The sequence below is a fragment of the Pogona vitticeps genome, chromosome 4 (genome assembly GCF_051106095.1).
Source record: "Pogona vitticeps strain Pit_001003342236 chromosome 4, PviZW2.1, whole genome shotgun sequence".
NCBI classification, from domain to species: domain Eukaryota; kingdom Metazoa; phylum Chordata; class Lepidosauria; order Squamata; family Agamidae; genus Pogona; species Pogona vitticeps.
The window spans coordinates 122173113-122189556 of NC_135786.1; the positions used below are offsets into that span (position 1 = coordinate 122173113).

Here is a 16444-nt window from a genome sequence, read left to right on the forward strand (position 1 = left end):
TCTCCTCCAAATTGTTAAATGCTTTACATATACTTTTAAATTGTTTTTCATCATTATTATGCATGTTACAGTACATTTCCACACTTTACATTCACTTTTACATTTCATCATTTCACATTTATACATTTCACTGCATTCCCAACATTTTCATTTCATTCTCAGCATTATACATGCCTTTTCATACACTTTGAGCCTTTTCCGAGAATTTATCTCCTTCTCCAATGCTTTGTTACACTTATCCTGCCCAGACTTAGGCAACTTTACATTCACACAATGAAATGTTTCTGGCTTATACCTCTCAGGTTGTCTGCGTTCCCTTGCAGATCTCCTCGGTAGCTCTCTGTCCTCCTCAGGAGTTTCCCTTTGCACTGGTGTAGATGAGGCTTTACTATCTGACTGCAGCTCAACAGGTTCAACTTCTTCCTTCATTCCCTGTTCTGGGTGTGAGCTCTCCTTCTCACTGTCTTCACTCTCATGCATGTCATGTGTGTGGATGATTGTTTCAGGTGGCAAATTTATTTTATCCCAGTAGGCATGCTCATTAAATGTTGCACTACTGCTGATTACAACTTTATTAGTGTTGGGTACAGCAAACCTAAATGCTTTTCTGTTCTGCTGGTACCCTAGAAAGTACATTAGTTTTGCCTTCCTCTCACCCTTTCTCCTGGTCTCCTTGGGTATGTGCACCCATGCAGGTGACCCAAACACATGCAAAAATTTTAAATTTGGCTTTCTTCCCATCCAGATAGTGTAAGGTATGTCTTTAATGCCACTATGCCAAAGTATATTTAAATAAAAGTTTGCACATAAAATCGCTTCACCCCAGTAATGGTCTGGTAACTTATTCCCTCTCATCATGGCCTCTGCCATATTTTGGAGTGTTTGGCCTCTCCTCTCTATGAAGGCATTCTGTGTTGGAGTGTAAGGTGCAGATTTTCTGTGACTTCTACCATGCTCTTTCAATATTGACTGAAATTTAGCATTGGTGAATTCTGTACCATTATCAGTTTGAATCTGCTTCACCTTCTTGCCTGTTTTTCTCTCCACAAATTTCAACCATCTCTCAAACTCTATATGTGTTTGCCCTTTGTCCTTCATTAAATAACAAAATCCAAACCTTGACATTTGGTACTGAATTGAGAGAATGTATTTTGCTCCTCCCAAAGATGCTCTTTTGGGGCCTATTACATCCATTGACACTAAATCTAGAATGTTGCCAACTTCTATGTTACTGTGTTTCTTTACAGGAGCACATTTACTTTTTGCTTCTTGACAGGCTTGGCAATTAATGTATTTTTCACATTGCCTTAAATTCACTCCATTTGCATTTTCAATTGTTTTTCTTACTGCCTTATAATTTGCATGTCCTAATCTCAAATGCCACAAATGTATGCATTCCTTATGAGGTTTTACATTCTCATACACATTGTTTGCCTTAGCACTACTTAGCCTATATAGGTTGTTCCTTACATAACATGTTAGCTTCTCATTCTTTTCACCAGTTATAACACACTTATTTCTATAGAATGTGCTAACATAACCCTCTTTTGCTAACTGGCTAACTGGCAATAAATTGTGTTTTAACTTTGGCACATATAACACCTCTATTGGCATCTTTAAACATGGTAATTTTACTTTACCTTTACCCATGATTTTTGCACTTACTCCATCAGCCAACATTACTTGCTGATCAAACACAGCCTTAAAATTGGATATCAGCTTTTTATCTCTGCACATGTTAGCTGTTGCCCCTGAGTCTACTACCCATTCAGTTTCATGGTGGTTGTTGTAAATAGTCTCTGTTAGGTTTGTTGCTACTTTCTCACATCGTGGTTGTTTTCTTTTCTTCTTTTTAAATTTGCATTCTTTGATAAGATGCTGTCTGGACCCACAGGAAAAACATCTCCCAGGTTGAATATTTGCAGCTGTGACCTCCTCCTCCCCAACCACATTTGGCTTGTTGCTTGTTGGAGTCACGCAGTTCCTGGTTGTCTTTCCTTTTCTGTTCCTCCTCCAGAAGTCTACTGGGCACATTTAGCACTGTTAGTTCAGCTTGTGGTAGTACCTCCATGTTCGCTACAAGCTGGTCATATGACTCATTAAGTGAAGAGAGAATTATAAATGCTTCTTGAATTTCAGTAAATGTGATATTTTTCTCTCTCAAGTCCATAAGCATTGCCTTCATGTGCTCTAAATGTTGCAGCATGCTCCCACCTGGTTGCAATCTGGTACGGAATAGCCTTCTTGCAATTTGTATCTGGCTACCCACACTGACTCGTACAAAGAGTCCCCTCAGGTCCTCCCATGCCTTTCTTGCTGAAGTCTGGCCTCTTATGTGGACTAGGAGACGATCTTCTAGAGTCAGACCGATGATTGCAAGTGCTTTGTCATTTTGTACCTTCTCTTCATCATCTAGCACAGCTGGTGCATTCACTACAATGTCCCATAGTGATTCCTTCTGGAGTAATAACTGGACTCTCTGCTGCCAGGTGGAGTAGTTATCTCCATTCAGCTTACTGATAGACAGTCCTGACATTTGCAGCTCACTTGTCATTTTTCACACACAGTGCAGGACAAAGCTGTTGTACTCACTGCTGCTACTTGGACAGCTCTGGGCACTTCCTTCTGGATATTTCTGGTCAGCAAACTCACTGGTATCTTCCTGGGCGTGTCCCTTGGCGTAGCGCTGGGCCCATAACCATTGACAGAGGTAGGTACGTCTTCCTCTGAACTCTCAGGCTTGGCTCCACGGCTACAGCACTTCATGACAACACAGCAACAACCCACACTGTTGTATTCTAGGTCTCCAGCTATATACCAGAGTTAGCCAATCGTATTCATCCTTCTGGTACATTCTAACACAGCTGTTTTTACTCATGCTTGGGTTTCCTTTGCAGTGCTGGTCCTTGTAAATACTTACATCTTGGTACTAAATTGCATTTAACCATTTCAGGTTTATCCAAACCCTGTCAGGACTTTATAACCGCCCACATTTCGAGATTATTTATGTGTAGACGAGCTTCTTGTTGAGACCATAGAGTGTGGAACTTGTGGGGACCGCAATGTGCTCCCCATCCTGATGGGCTGGGGTCTGTTGTCACTTGCACTGAGCTGTAACAGACAAAACAGGCGCCCCATGAGATGTGGAAAAAATGTCCACCACCGTAGTTGTTCTGCTAATTCTGGCATGACCTGGAGCAGTTTGTTTGGGTGGTCTTCTGTTGGGTCGAATTGAGCCAGATACCAGGCCTGAAGAAATACCAGGAGGTATTTTCGATAACGTTGGTGAATGGAGATGTGAAAATATGTGTCTTGCAGATCTATAACTACAAACCAATTGCCATCTTTTAGAAGGTGAAGGACAGAGTCTAGGGTAACCATCCGAAACTTTCATGGTTGTAAGTAAGTGTTGAGGGTTCTGAGGTCTAGGATAGGTCTGACACCTCCATCTTTTTTTGGGAACTGTGAAGTAATGGGAGTAAAATCCCTTTGGAACATCTGTGAGAGGTACTGGCTGGATGGATTGTTTTTGAGTCAGAGAATAAATTTCTTCCTGTAGAGTGGAAGTATAGGGGGTCTTTTTGACGTATCCTGTAGGGAGAAGCTGTGCAATTTCGAGACGATAGCCAAACTGAATTATATCTAACACCCAGGTGTCTTTTGTGATCCATAACCAATTGGGGAGAAATGGAGGTAGACGAGTGTGGGGGAACGCTGGAAGTGGGTTGTTCAATTGCTGTTTAGCCTCTAGTGGTTTCCCCTTCATCAGGTCTTCTATCTGTCCAAGTTTCTGATATATCTGCTGAAATCTTATTGCCATTCGCATGGTAACCATCCATTCTTTGTTTGACAACATTCCCACTAAGTATGTCCTCCCCCTCCTTGCCCAGAAATTATCACAGTATACTCAGAATCTACACAGTCCAGCCAAGAGAGGGTCCAAAGTAAATGTCAAACAGGAAATCAGTCTCTTCTAAAAAGAAAAGAACCGTCGTAGTCCTGCAATAACTCCAGATCTAATTTTTTTCGGTCCTCCATCTGTTCTGCTGAGCTCCTGTCGCTGCTCAATTAATAGTTTACTGTCGTTTCCCGTGGCTTTATTCTTCCTTCCAAAACCAAAAACACTTCTGTTTTCAAAGTCCCGTTCGACTGCCTTCCCCCACTCTTCAGTCTATGTCGTCACGCTGATAATTCCTTGCTTATTTTTTATTCCCGAAAGCCTGTGCCTCCTGCTCCAAAGATGTAGTTTTATTTTCAAAGTCCACTCAGTTAGTAAGGGAAGTCCAGACTGCACAGCTCTGACAAGAATTCAGTCCCTCTTCTTCTGGGATTTTTTCCAGAAACACAAAGTTTTTCTCGCAATGTATCTGAGTGACCTTGGCCAGCTTGCAATACGCTTGCTATTTATCAGATAGTTCACTTTAGGAAAGAAAAAAAAGACAAGCTGGTATGCTGGCTTGCCACTTCCCCTCTCTCCTTTTGGTCAAATATTGTTCACTTTATTTTCTTCAAAATATTGATGAGGTTATTCATAAATCAGAGGCTTACTTTGCTATTGTTTCTGTTCTCCTTCCTCGGGAAGTTGGGGGTGGAGTTTTCCCACAGCTTTCTGCCATATGGCCTCCCATCTCCGGTCTGCGCGTAGGTGAATTTTCAGAGGGAAGAAAGACCCAGTTGCTGCCAAATCTTCTACCCTTCTGGGCTCACCTGGTTGGGGGTGTCTCTCCTGGCACCCCCTTCCATCGCCCCCTTCTTGGAGGGACGAGCAGGCCGGACAGTTCCAGTTTTCCCCAGAGCTGTTCACCGGGTGCTGCTGGCTTCACTGCAGTCAAGCTCCAGAACAGTTTTTATTGAGAGAGATGCCAGGTAACATGGTTGGTAACATAGAGGGAATTGGAGGTTTCCACGTGGGATACCCAGCTACAATAGTCAGAAAAGGCGATGTTAAAAATCAGACTACTGTTTTGGATTTAACTTTATCTCCCCAAGATTGGAAGAAAATAGAAGCACAGAAATGGGAAAAATGTACTGAGAAAATATGGGAACTGCAAGAAATGGATAGCTTTCCAGATAGACTGATAGGTCCATGGCAGAAGGAAAATCAAAGAGGTGATGTGTTCTATAATTGGCCTCGATTTTATGATAAGAGTTGGAATAACTTAGACTTAAATTAAAACATGAATATAAGTGGATATATGGAGGATAATCAAATAGAATTTTTTTGTACTGGAAAATGAGAGGATCAGAGGCATACATACTTAATATGAATAGAATGGATGATTATATACTCTGTGTTCTCCTATCCTCAAACCTTCTTTTCCATCCCCGGTACTCCCTTTTACCTTTTGCATTCCCTATCCCATTCCTAGTAGTTTGAAAATAAAAATAATCAAAAAAAAAAAAAAGGAAGTGGGTTGTTGGGGAGAAAGTCAAATATATTGTTTTGCTTTCTTAGCAGGGGGACGATAGGACTGTCGCCGTTGCGCAGAGGTCTGTGACCTGAAGGGAATGTTGGAAGAAGATGCTTCAGAGGTCCTGGATTGAGATGCAGATTTAAAAGAACTGTAAGGTTGTGAGGCCTGCTGCTGGTATTGCTGTTGAGTATAAGGTTTGCGCCACTAGTACTTGTTATATTTGGATTGCTGTTGAATTGTATAGGATTTGGCCATTTTCTTTATTTTATGAAGGTTTTCCATGGTATCTCCTGTCTTGCCTTTGAATAGACCACTTGCATCAAAAGGAAGACCTTTGATACGGGTTTTGGTATCTTCTGTGATCCTTGAGGACCGAAGTCATGTGTGTCTTCTTAAGGCTATAGCCAAAATCATAGATTTGGATGCCACATCCACAGAGTGATGCAATGCGAGCCTTTGATGTTTGGCTACAGTGATTGCTTCTGAGTAAGTATTCAAAAGGGACTCCTTAGTGTCGTCTGGTGCCACTTGCCCCCTTTTGTGATATTACATGTTTTCCCTTTAAATTGCACAGTGAACCTCTGCTGAAAAGGCATAACCCTTACATCCAAAACACAACAGGTTATGGTCCAGCCTACGCTTCTGAACGCTGCAAACAAGAGAAAAGCTGTCGAGAGCAGTAAGTGGCTTTGGTGAGAAAACAGCGACAGAATGTCGGACACAGACGATGGACCAGAGGTGTCTGGAGGAGCGAGAGCACCAGCCCAGGTGCCAACTATAATTCAACAGACTACTCCTTATCCAGTCTGTCGCCTCACCGAGACAAATTATGCAGCATGGTCCCACAAGATGCTACTGAAGAGGGAGTCGTTATGGTCAGTAGTAGAAGCAACACCCACCCCCTTAACGGGAGAAAATCTTCAAAAGGATGAGAGAGCACAAGCCCATATCGGCTTAAGCATGGACGATGAACTGCTTGTGCACATACAAGGCCTGACCACAGCAAAACAATGTTGGGACACGCTCAAAGAAATCTACACACGCCAGTCTGTGGCCTCGAAAATAAGCCTGTCCAGACGTCTCTACAACACGAAATTAGAGCCTGGAGGTGACTTATGAGCACATCTACGTCTCATGAAGCAAACACTCAAAGATTTAGAGGACGTAGGAGTGAACATTCCTGAGCTGCAGAAAGTGCTAATTGTGCTGGGCTCATTAGATAGCAGCTGGGATGTTTTTGCTCTGACCCTGGAGGCGATATCAGAGAACACATTAACCCTTCAGTATCTCACTAGCCGATTGCTGGAGGAGCAGGAGAAACGACAAGAGCAAAAACAGGAAGGGAAGAGGGGAAAAGCCCATCCCTCTACAGCGAGGACAACGGAGAAGGAAGAGACACCGCACGCATATGCAACACGGAGATGCTATTGCTGCGGCTCGACCTCTCACATTCAGCGCTACTGCCCGTCTAAAGAGTCAAAACGCCGTGGGAAGACTGCAGGACGAGGCAAAGTTGCAGTGGTGAGAACACAGGACCCAGAGGAAGGACAATGGCTAATTGATAGTGGTGCCAGCTGTCACATTTGCTGTGACCCGACACGGTACACCAGTTTGAATCCCTCCGAGAGGACTCACGTGAGCTTGGCTGATGGAGCCTCTGCAAAAGTTAAAGGGACTGGTAAAGTGTATGTACCTGGTTTGCAAGCTGTAGTATCTAACGCTTTGTGTGTACCCTCCCTCAAACAAAGTTTATTAAGTGTGTCATGCCTGTTGTAGGACGGGTTCACTGTGCAATTTAAAAGGAAAACATGTAATATCACAAAAGGGGGCAAGTGTATAAAGGTGCCAATGAGAGACAATCTCTTTGTCCTCGAAGCCACTCCAAAGGCTGAGATGGCTAGAGCATTGTGCACAAATAGAGAAACCCATAAAGCATGTGCACATCTGTGGCATAATCGCCTAGCTCACTTAAATTATAAATATATTCAGAAAACAGCTGAATTGGCCCGTGGTATCCACTTGCAAGAGTGCCATAATTATGTGGACTGTCACACTTGCAAACAAGTAAAATCACGTAAAGCCCCAGTGAGCAAGAAAAGTGACAGACAGTCACTAAGACCTTTTGAATTAGTCCATGCAGATATAGTAGGTCCATTCAAAGCAACAGTAGGAGGGGCCAGATATTTTCTGTTGATAATTGATGACTACTCACGTTTTGTATTCTGTTACCTACTGAAAGAAAAGAAGGAGGCATTTCAGAAATTTAGAGGTTGGGTTCATATGGTAGAGCGCCAATTCAACCACAAGGTGGCGCAATTACAAACCGATAGAGGAGGAGAATTTATGGGAAGTGCTATGCAATCCTGGCTTGAAAAGACAGGAATCCAACATCGGACCACAAATCTATATTCACCTGCCGAGAATTCTGTTGCTGAAAGAAAGGCAGGAGTACTACAGGTCATGAAAGATGCTTTGCTAACCCAGTCAGGGCTTGGTCAAGCATTTTGGGGGGAAGCTTTGCAATGTGCTACACATTTGACTAATCGCATATATAGTAGATCTATAGATAACATTCCCAAAGAAAGAAAGGTGCCCCCAAAACTCAAAGACTTTTGTGTGTCGGATACTCTCCTTTTACTAAAGGTTATAGATTCCTAACCAAAGATAAGCGTGGTATAGTGATATCTAGATCTGCAAATTTCCGTGAACAGGAGCTATTGCCTCAAATAGAAGAAACTTATTTCCCTACCTCAGACATGCCCCTCACATTACAGGAGAGAGAGAGTGAGTTGCCAAGGCAATCTCTCCCAGCAAAAGCAGATAGCGGGGATGAGGAATACAAACCCTTAACCCCTTCTGTGACTCCAGAAGCTATAAAACAGGAGGCAACACCGCCTATTGAGCACAGCCCCATAGCACAGAAAAGAGAACTCCCACCAAGAACGACGAGGGGTGTACCACCCCAACGGTTCGTTATAGGGGAAGCTGTGGCATATAATGTACAGCTTGAACCCCAAAAATATGAGGACATTCTCGAGTTACCAGTCAGTGAAAGGAAAAAGTGGTTTGAAGCAATGCATCAAGAGATGCATGCCATGAAGACACTTGGTGTCTTCACCCCCTGCAGCCTACCACCAGGAAAGCAAGCAACAGGCTGCAGATGGGTATACAGAATCAAGCCCCAGGAGGGGGCAGATCCCATATACCGGGCCCGCTTAGTAGCCAAGGGATTTTCCCAGAAGAAACATATTGATTATGAGGAAATATTTTCGCCCACAGTAGCAGCTCAGACTATTCGTTATGTTCTAGCACTGGCAGCCCAATGACAGTGGCACGTGCATCACTACGATGTACAAACAGCATATCTGAATGCCACACTGAAGGAAAATTTATATATGGAACAAGCACCCGGTTTTGAGCTACCAGGAGTAGGCACAGAGCATAAAGTATACCACCTGAATCGCTCGATATATGGGCTCCGACAATCAGCTAGAAGATGGGCTCTACATCTAAAAGCAAAATTGGAAAGTTTGGGCTTTAAAGCCACAAAAGCAGATGCATGTCTATTCATTAAAGGAACAGGTACTAACCAAACAATAGTGATCTGTTATGTTGATGATCTCCTAATAATGAGTGCTGATGTACAGCAAATAGAACACACGGCACTATGCCTAGAGAAAGCTTTTACTTTAAAAGCACTAGGTCCAGTAAAACAATATCTGGGTGTAGAGATAGAAATAATACCAAATAAAGGATTTGCTCTGCATCAAACCCAGAAAATTAAACAACTCCTAGAAACATGGAGAATGTCAGAATGTAAGCCGGCTAGAACTCCTATGACAGTAGGAAGCCAAGTTACAGAAGAAAACACTGAACAATTTCCTCACGTAGAACAATACAAGTCATTATTAGGCAGCCTGCAGCATATAGCCATATGGACAAGGCCTGATATTTGCAATGCAATTAACATACTAAGCAGGTATTCCAATAACCCAAGTCACAAAAAATGGACAGATCTAAAAAGAGTTTTAAGGTATCTAAAGGGTACAACAGATCTGAAACTAAATATTACACCAGTGGGTGCACTAACGATTAAGTGTTATGTAGATAGTGACTGGGCAAATGATACAGAGGACAGAAAGTCCACGTCTGGTAATGCCATAATGTTTGGAAACACTTTAGTTGATTGGTCTGTAAAGAAACAAACATATATAGCCTTATCTACATGTGAAACTGAATTTGCATCACTTTCGCAACTATGTACAAGTCTAGTGTGGATCAAACAATTGTTAACAGATCTAGGCATAGACCAAAAGGAACCAATAATTGTCTATGAGGACAATATGGCATGTATCAAATTAGCTAGCTCCGAAAAGGTGAAAACCAGGAGCAAACATGTGGACATTAGGTACCACAATGTTAGGCAAGCGGTACAAGAAGGAATAATTACCTTGAACTACTGTACAACAGAAGACAATCTGGCAGACATACTGACAAAGCCTCTGTCAGAACCTAAATTCAACAAAGGTATACAGATGATGGGTATGAAGTGCATATAATGTAATATGTATAATGTATATGCCTAACAGTATGTAAAATGCATAAGTGCATAAGTGAAATGTATCTGTACAGTATAACATAACCAAATGAAGGTCTGTATACATGCAAAATTGTACTGTAAACAATGTATATGTCAATCAGTACAAGTGTTATACAACTAGGAAGAGGCTCAGAAACTCAGAAACAAATGGGAGGAGTGTCGTGGTCTGGCCAAGCCTGCTTTTGTTCCCTGAGCTTCTGGAAGCCTTCCTAGAGACCAGCTGCAGCTCACCACGGCTGCAGTCCATCAGAAATTATGTAAATAGGCGTCTCGGTCCTATATATAAGGAAAAACACCAGCACAGTTGGTGTGGGTTAGAATGGGTGTGTAGGAGTGCGCATATGCTGCTATTTTCTTTATTTTGTTTAAAGTAAAGTGCCTCTGAAGAAGACTTGCTTTGCTTGTTGTGCTTCCTTTTCCTGGAACCTCTGCTGAAAAGGCATAACCCTTACATCCAAAACACAACAGTTTGCAAGGCAGGGAGCACTCGATCCTAAAGCTGTCTTTGATAAGATCCCATGGCTGCCTGGTAATTTGCAACCTGGAGTAGAAAGGTTGCAAATGAATACATCTTGCGGCCAAGAACATCTACAGTATGGGGTCTTGACTTGAGAACTTAATCGGCATTGGAAGGCGGTTCTCAAGTCAAAAGGTTCTCAAGTCAAATCTGCATTTCCCATAGGAATGCACTGAAAACCATTTGATCCGTATCTGCTCTTTTCCGTCCATAGAAACTAACAGGGAGCTGCTATTCTGCCTTCGACCACTAGAGGGGGATATTTTGTTTCTTTTTTTCTTAGGTCAAGAAAGGTTCAGGGAAGGCAGGGAAAATACAGTCCAGGCAGTACAGTACCAGGCAGTCTGAAGACTGTCTCCCAATCCACTCTCTAAACGCTGGGAGGAGTGAGGAAGCAGACAGGCACCCTTTTCACTGGCCAACAGTTAACTGAAAGTTCAAATTTTGCACTTTCCCTGCCTCCCACGTGGTTTTTTTCAGTTCTTAACTCAAATCTAAGTATGTAAGTCAAGTCAATATTTTCCTATGAGAGTGGTTCTTAAGTCAAAATGTTCTTAACTCGAGCCGTTCTTAAGTCAAGACCCCACTGTAGTTTTCTCCCTTCTCTGTTGGTTGGGGTGGGTTTGGCAGTCCCATCAGACCATGATTGGTTAGACTGAACAATAATAGAGTTAGGTGTGGAATGCTTGATTAGAAAGGCGTCACTACCGTGAGTGCGGTAGTGCTTCTCAATCCTGCATGTGACCTGAGAGGAGGTGGGAGACATAGACCAAGATTCTTTGACGAGGTCCATTAGTGTCGGAATAAAGGCAAGACTTAACGGAGAAGATCGTTCCTGATTGATGTCACCGAAGACCAAATAGTCAGTTGGTGGAGGAGGTTGTTCAATGTCCGATTTTAATGACTTACCCATTCTAGACACCATTTAGACGTATGAAGAAAAATCCTCAGAAGGTGAGGATGGATGTAGATCAGCCGCATCTGAGTCTGGTGTTCTACCATCAATATGTCTTCAGCGGCATCCGAGAAGACTTCCTGGTCTTGAATATAATCTGAAGGTAAGCCAGAGTCATCTGGCAGTGAAGGTGAAGATGAAGGCGGTGGGTGTTTATCCTTATGGGTATGTTTGGTAATTACTTGTTTAGATGCCTGATGAGTTGGTGCCAATTTAGAGGTAGGTTGTGATGATGGATCAGGAGCATTGGAAATATGCAACCCTGACGAGGGTGTTTGGACCGAACCCTGGAACCATGAGTAGACTTGGTATGCTTGGTAACTAGTGGTTTGACATTGTGGATTTCTCAATGCTGACGCCTGGGCGACGAAGAAGAGGACGATGAAGAGGAGGCATATACATATCTAATCTTTTAATGTCGACCTCGCTCTTCAACGCCATAAGAATCATCGGTGTCGGAGTCCTCGTCAACGTCGATAGTGGCTCCTTTTACATTCTATTTGTATATATATATATGATCGTCATAGGAGGACTTGTCCCAACGTCGAGAGGACGTAGGGAGAATAACGGCCTCTCGACATCAACGCAGTGATGTGTGTTTTGTTTCAGCAGTCTCTTTGCGGGGTGGAGATCCCGCAGCCGACGATCCCGATTGGGATAACTGTACTATTGTTGCCCGCCCGGTGGAAACAGGGCTTGACTGGGCAGAAGTCTGGCTAGAAATCATACGATCTTCTAGCCAACAGGGGCTTAGTGAACGAGTTGCCATAGGAGCCAACGCCTTAGCCTCTTGGAGGGGAAGACCTCCAGCCCCATCAGAAAAAGACACGCGGTCCCGAGAGGTGTCTTCCAAAATAGGTGAGCGAAGTGAAGCTGTCACCGGAGGAACGTCACAAGTTTTGTCCTCTTTATGCTGATGTTTGTGTTTCTTTTCTTTAACAAGGGTCTTTTTCTGTTTAGGATCATCGATCGACACCAACTTGATGTTAGGTGTCAATGCGGAAGCCAGGAGCTTTTTCAACGTTGAGGAGGAGGATTTTTTACAGGCTTCCCGTAGACTTCGAGGTAAGTGAGGGCGGAGAGGAGTGGACAGAACTTTCAGGTCTAGGCATCGAGAAAGGTGTTTGGCACAGTCTCTATAACAGAGGGCTTCAACCCCAAAAGGGTTTTATCCCAAAGAAATAGCTTGAGCCTTTGCTGTTGAGCTTTAATGGCAGCCTTAGTAAAGTTCTTACAATGCTTACAAGAGTGGGGTTGGTGAGTCTCCCCGAAACAAAAAAGGCAGCGATCGTGACCGTCAGAAAATGGCAATTTGCAGGTACACTACGCACACCTCCTAAAAGGACCCAAGGGGACATAAAGTGAAGAAAATTCCTTAGTAGTAATAACAATAACTCACATATAGCGTACGGAGGAAAATATAAGTCAACTGCAGTTGCGAATCATGGAGATATTCTGCCAAGTCCTAAACAGTCTGAGTCGGTAACAGATAGAAGAACAAAGATCCAAATCAGTAGCGAAAAGGATAAGCCAAGTAACAGTCCGAAATCTGAAGCCGATGTATATGATCCAAGAGAATAAGCAAACTAAGTCAAAAACAGTCTGTGATCAAAAGCCAAAGGAGACAAAAGTCCAGGGGAGAAAAAGGGTGGGAAATAAACGAACTGAAGATTTTCTCTTTTTTTCTTTTAAATCTGAAGAAAAGGGGCAACAAGATAAAACATTAGTAGAGGGGGAAAAAACAAAGATCTAAGCCGATAAAATCCAAACGAAATAGCTCTAGCGTGAGAGGTTCCTGACACAAAGGCGGCAAAAATGGAACTGAGGCTGGTAGCGGGCGGAGCATGCGCTATAGGGGCAACATTCAACTATTGCTCTTTTTTTTTTTGAAGCTCTAGAATATTCTGAGGGATCAGGTGCAGTCGCGGACACAACCCATTTGTGTGCATTCACAGAGGCCACGACAAAGAAGAATTGGTTTACAGTGGAGCCCTGGGACTTTTGGGAGACATGTTGGAAAAGTTTAATATCCAATACATCACAGCAGCAGCTGCCGCCGCCATAACCAGCCTATGTAGTAACATTATTTCATCCTGTATTTTTTCAAAACTGGCATTAAGATAGATAGTGGAGAATTGTCTTATTTTAAGTCAAAAGATCAATGTGCAAGAGCTATATCATATAATAAAAGTGTTCCTTATGGTTGAATATGCCCCCCCATAGCAATTAATTTCATGCAAAGCAAAGATTGACGGTTGTTTTCTTTTACCTCACAAAGGAGCAAATCAATTATATGGAAGACCATGCAGAGTGGGAACTTGGCAGTGAAAAGAGTGAGAAACCACTGAGATGCGTACATATGAGCTTCCAGGTTCTGTTCCAAGAAATGATTGTATAAATCAGGCAACTGCTCCTAAAAAGTAAGGTGAAAGAGAAGGATTACTTAAACTTTTCTTCTTCTTATATTCATACAAGATTTATCCTATCCAGGATCCCAGCTTCCAAATGACAACATGCCAACATGTAGAGGATTACAGCCCTTGCTTCAGATTTGCTGAGGGAAGAAAAAGTTAAAGCCCCCAAACCACCGCACTTGGGAGGTGGTTTGGGGAGGTACATAAGGTCAGTACACTGTATCTCTCTCTTTTAAACAAACAAAAGTAAATTTGCAGATTTGTGATGAATGCTTATCAAAATGTCGTGATTCTTTTACAACAAAAGCAAAATTTCCTCATCTGTACTCCTTGAGAGTCCCCTGGACTGCAAGGAGAACAAACCGATCCATTCTAAAGGAAATCAACCCTGAGTGCTCACTGGAAGGACAGATCCTGAAGCTGAGGCTCCAATACTTTGGCCATCTCATGAGAAGAGAAGACTCCTTGGAAAAAACCTTGATGTTAGGAAAGAGTGACGGCAAGAGGAGAAGGGGACGACCGAGGATGAGATAGCTGGACAGTGTCATCGAAGCAACCAACATGAATTTGACACAACTCCGGGAGGCAGTGGAAGACAGGAGGGCCTGGCGTGCTCTGTTCCATGAGGTCACGAAGAGTCAGACACGACTAAACGACAACAACAACCTTAAATTTTTGTAGGACTTTGCAGTAATGCACATTTAATTTAGTTACAAGTTATATAGAACAAGGCAGCCAACACGTCAACATGTGGGTGGCCACACACTGGATCTGGTGTTCTCCACTGAGCAGAGTGAGTGTGCTCCAATGGTGACTGACTTTATGTCTGCCCCCTTGTCATGGACAGATCACTACCTAATCAAATTCAACCTCACAGTGGCTCTCCCCCCCCCCCCGCAGGGAGCAAGGACCTGTTGTTATGATCCGCCCTCAAAGGTTACTGGATCCTGTTGGATTCCAGGATACAATGAGAAGGATTCCGGCCGATCTGACTGGTGCTCCTGTCGAGGCTCTGGTGGATAGTTGGCTGGCTGACACCACCAGGGCTGGTGACACGATTGCACCTAAACGTCTTCTCCGGCGCAGAGATCACCCTTCGCCCTGGTTTAACCCAGAGCTGCGATTAATGAAGTGAAACAGAAGGATAGAGTGCATATGGAGGCGGAACCCGACGGAAAATAATCAAATAGCTGTCAGGATTGCAACTAAGCTCTAACAATCTAAGGTGAAGGCTGCTAATCAATCTTACTTTGCTGTCCGGATGAGCAAAGCTTCCAATCAGCAGGTGAAACTTTTCCGTATAGTTTGCAATCTTTCTGGAACTGGTCAAGGTGATTGGCCTCCCTCTAGCATCTCACCTGACCAATTTGCAGCCTTTTAAAAATCAAAAATGGAGGCCATCTGCCGGGATTTTGCCCATTTGGAAACAGTAGATTGAGCTGAGACGTCCAGCACTCCATCTTGCCCGATGAGACTTAACTACTTTCAGCCTGTGACATCAGATATGGTGGACAGAGTGCTTCACCACTGTCGTGCCACCACCTCCTCCCTTGACCCTTGCCCAGCCTGGCTAATCAAAGCAGCCAGGCCTATAACATCTGAATGGGCTACAGCAATAATTAATGGGTCTCTCCAGGAGACACTAATTAGGCCCATTAGGAAGAAACCAAGCTTGGTGGTGGACTATATTGGTAAGTATAGGCCCACCGCCAATGTTTCTTTCCTTAGCAAGGTAGTTGAGAGGGTGGTGGCCGATCAGCTACAGGCTCTTCTGGATGAAACCAATGCCCTGGATCCATTCCAGTCAGGCTTCAGGTCACGTCATGGCACAGAAACAGCACTGGTCACCCTGTTTGATGACCTGCTGAGGGAGGCCGACAGGGGCAAAATGTCTCTGCTGGTCCTTCTAGATATCTCAGCCGCCTTTGATACCATCGACCACGGTATCCTCCTGGGAGGCTCTCCGAGCTTGGGATCAGTGGCCGGGCTTTGGCCTGGCTCCGTTCCTTCTTGGAGGACTGTCCCCAGGGAGTGCAGATTGGAGAGGGTTTCTCGGCCCCATGGAGCCTCAACTGTGGGGTCCCACAGGGCTCGATTATCTCTCCAATGCTGTTTAACAGCTATATGAGGCTGCTGGGAAGGGTCATCAGGGGATGTGGGGCTTCATGTCATCAGTACGCTTATGATACTCAGCTCTACATCTCCTTTTTTCCAACAACAGTGGATGCTGTCTGATCCCTTGAGCACTGCCTGGGGGCTGTTCAGCAATGGATGCAGGAGAACGGACTGAGGCTGAATTCAGGGCAAGACGGAGGTCCTTTGGGTGGGTGGGCCAGACATCTGTGGTCTGGGAAACTCCCTCTCTTTTGCGGGGTAACTCTTATCACCAAGAGTGAGGTTCGCAGCTTGGGTATACATCTGGACCCGGCGCTCACCATGGAGACCCAGGTGTCGTCAGTGGTCTGTTCCGCACACTTCCATCTTCGGCGGATTGCCCAGCTGCGTCCCTATCCTGATGTGGGGGTGCTCACCACTTTGGTCCAT

At 43.9% G+C, this 16444-nt stretch overlaps 1 protein-coding gene across 9 annotated transcripts in view; it reads right to left on the bottom strand.

The window, feature by feature from the left end:
• Positions 1-16444, bottom strand: part of RABGAP1L (RAB GTPase activating protein 1 like) — a 244204-nt gene that overhangs the window by 100661 nt on the left and 127099 nt on the right. For 8 of the 9 annotated variants that reach the window (XM_020798552.3, XM_020798554.3, XM_020798551.3 and 5 more), the window contains one exon: positions 13756-13899. The exons of the other annotated variant lie outside the window; for it this stretch is intronic. In XM_020798552.3, coding sequence (XP_020654211.3) covers positions 13756-13899 — 144 coding nt within the window. The remainder of the gene's footprint in view (positions 1-13755; positions 13900-16444) is intronic. 9 annotated transcript variants of the gene reach the window in all.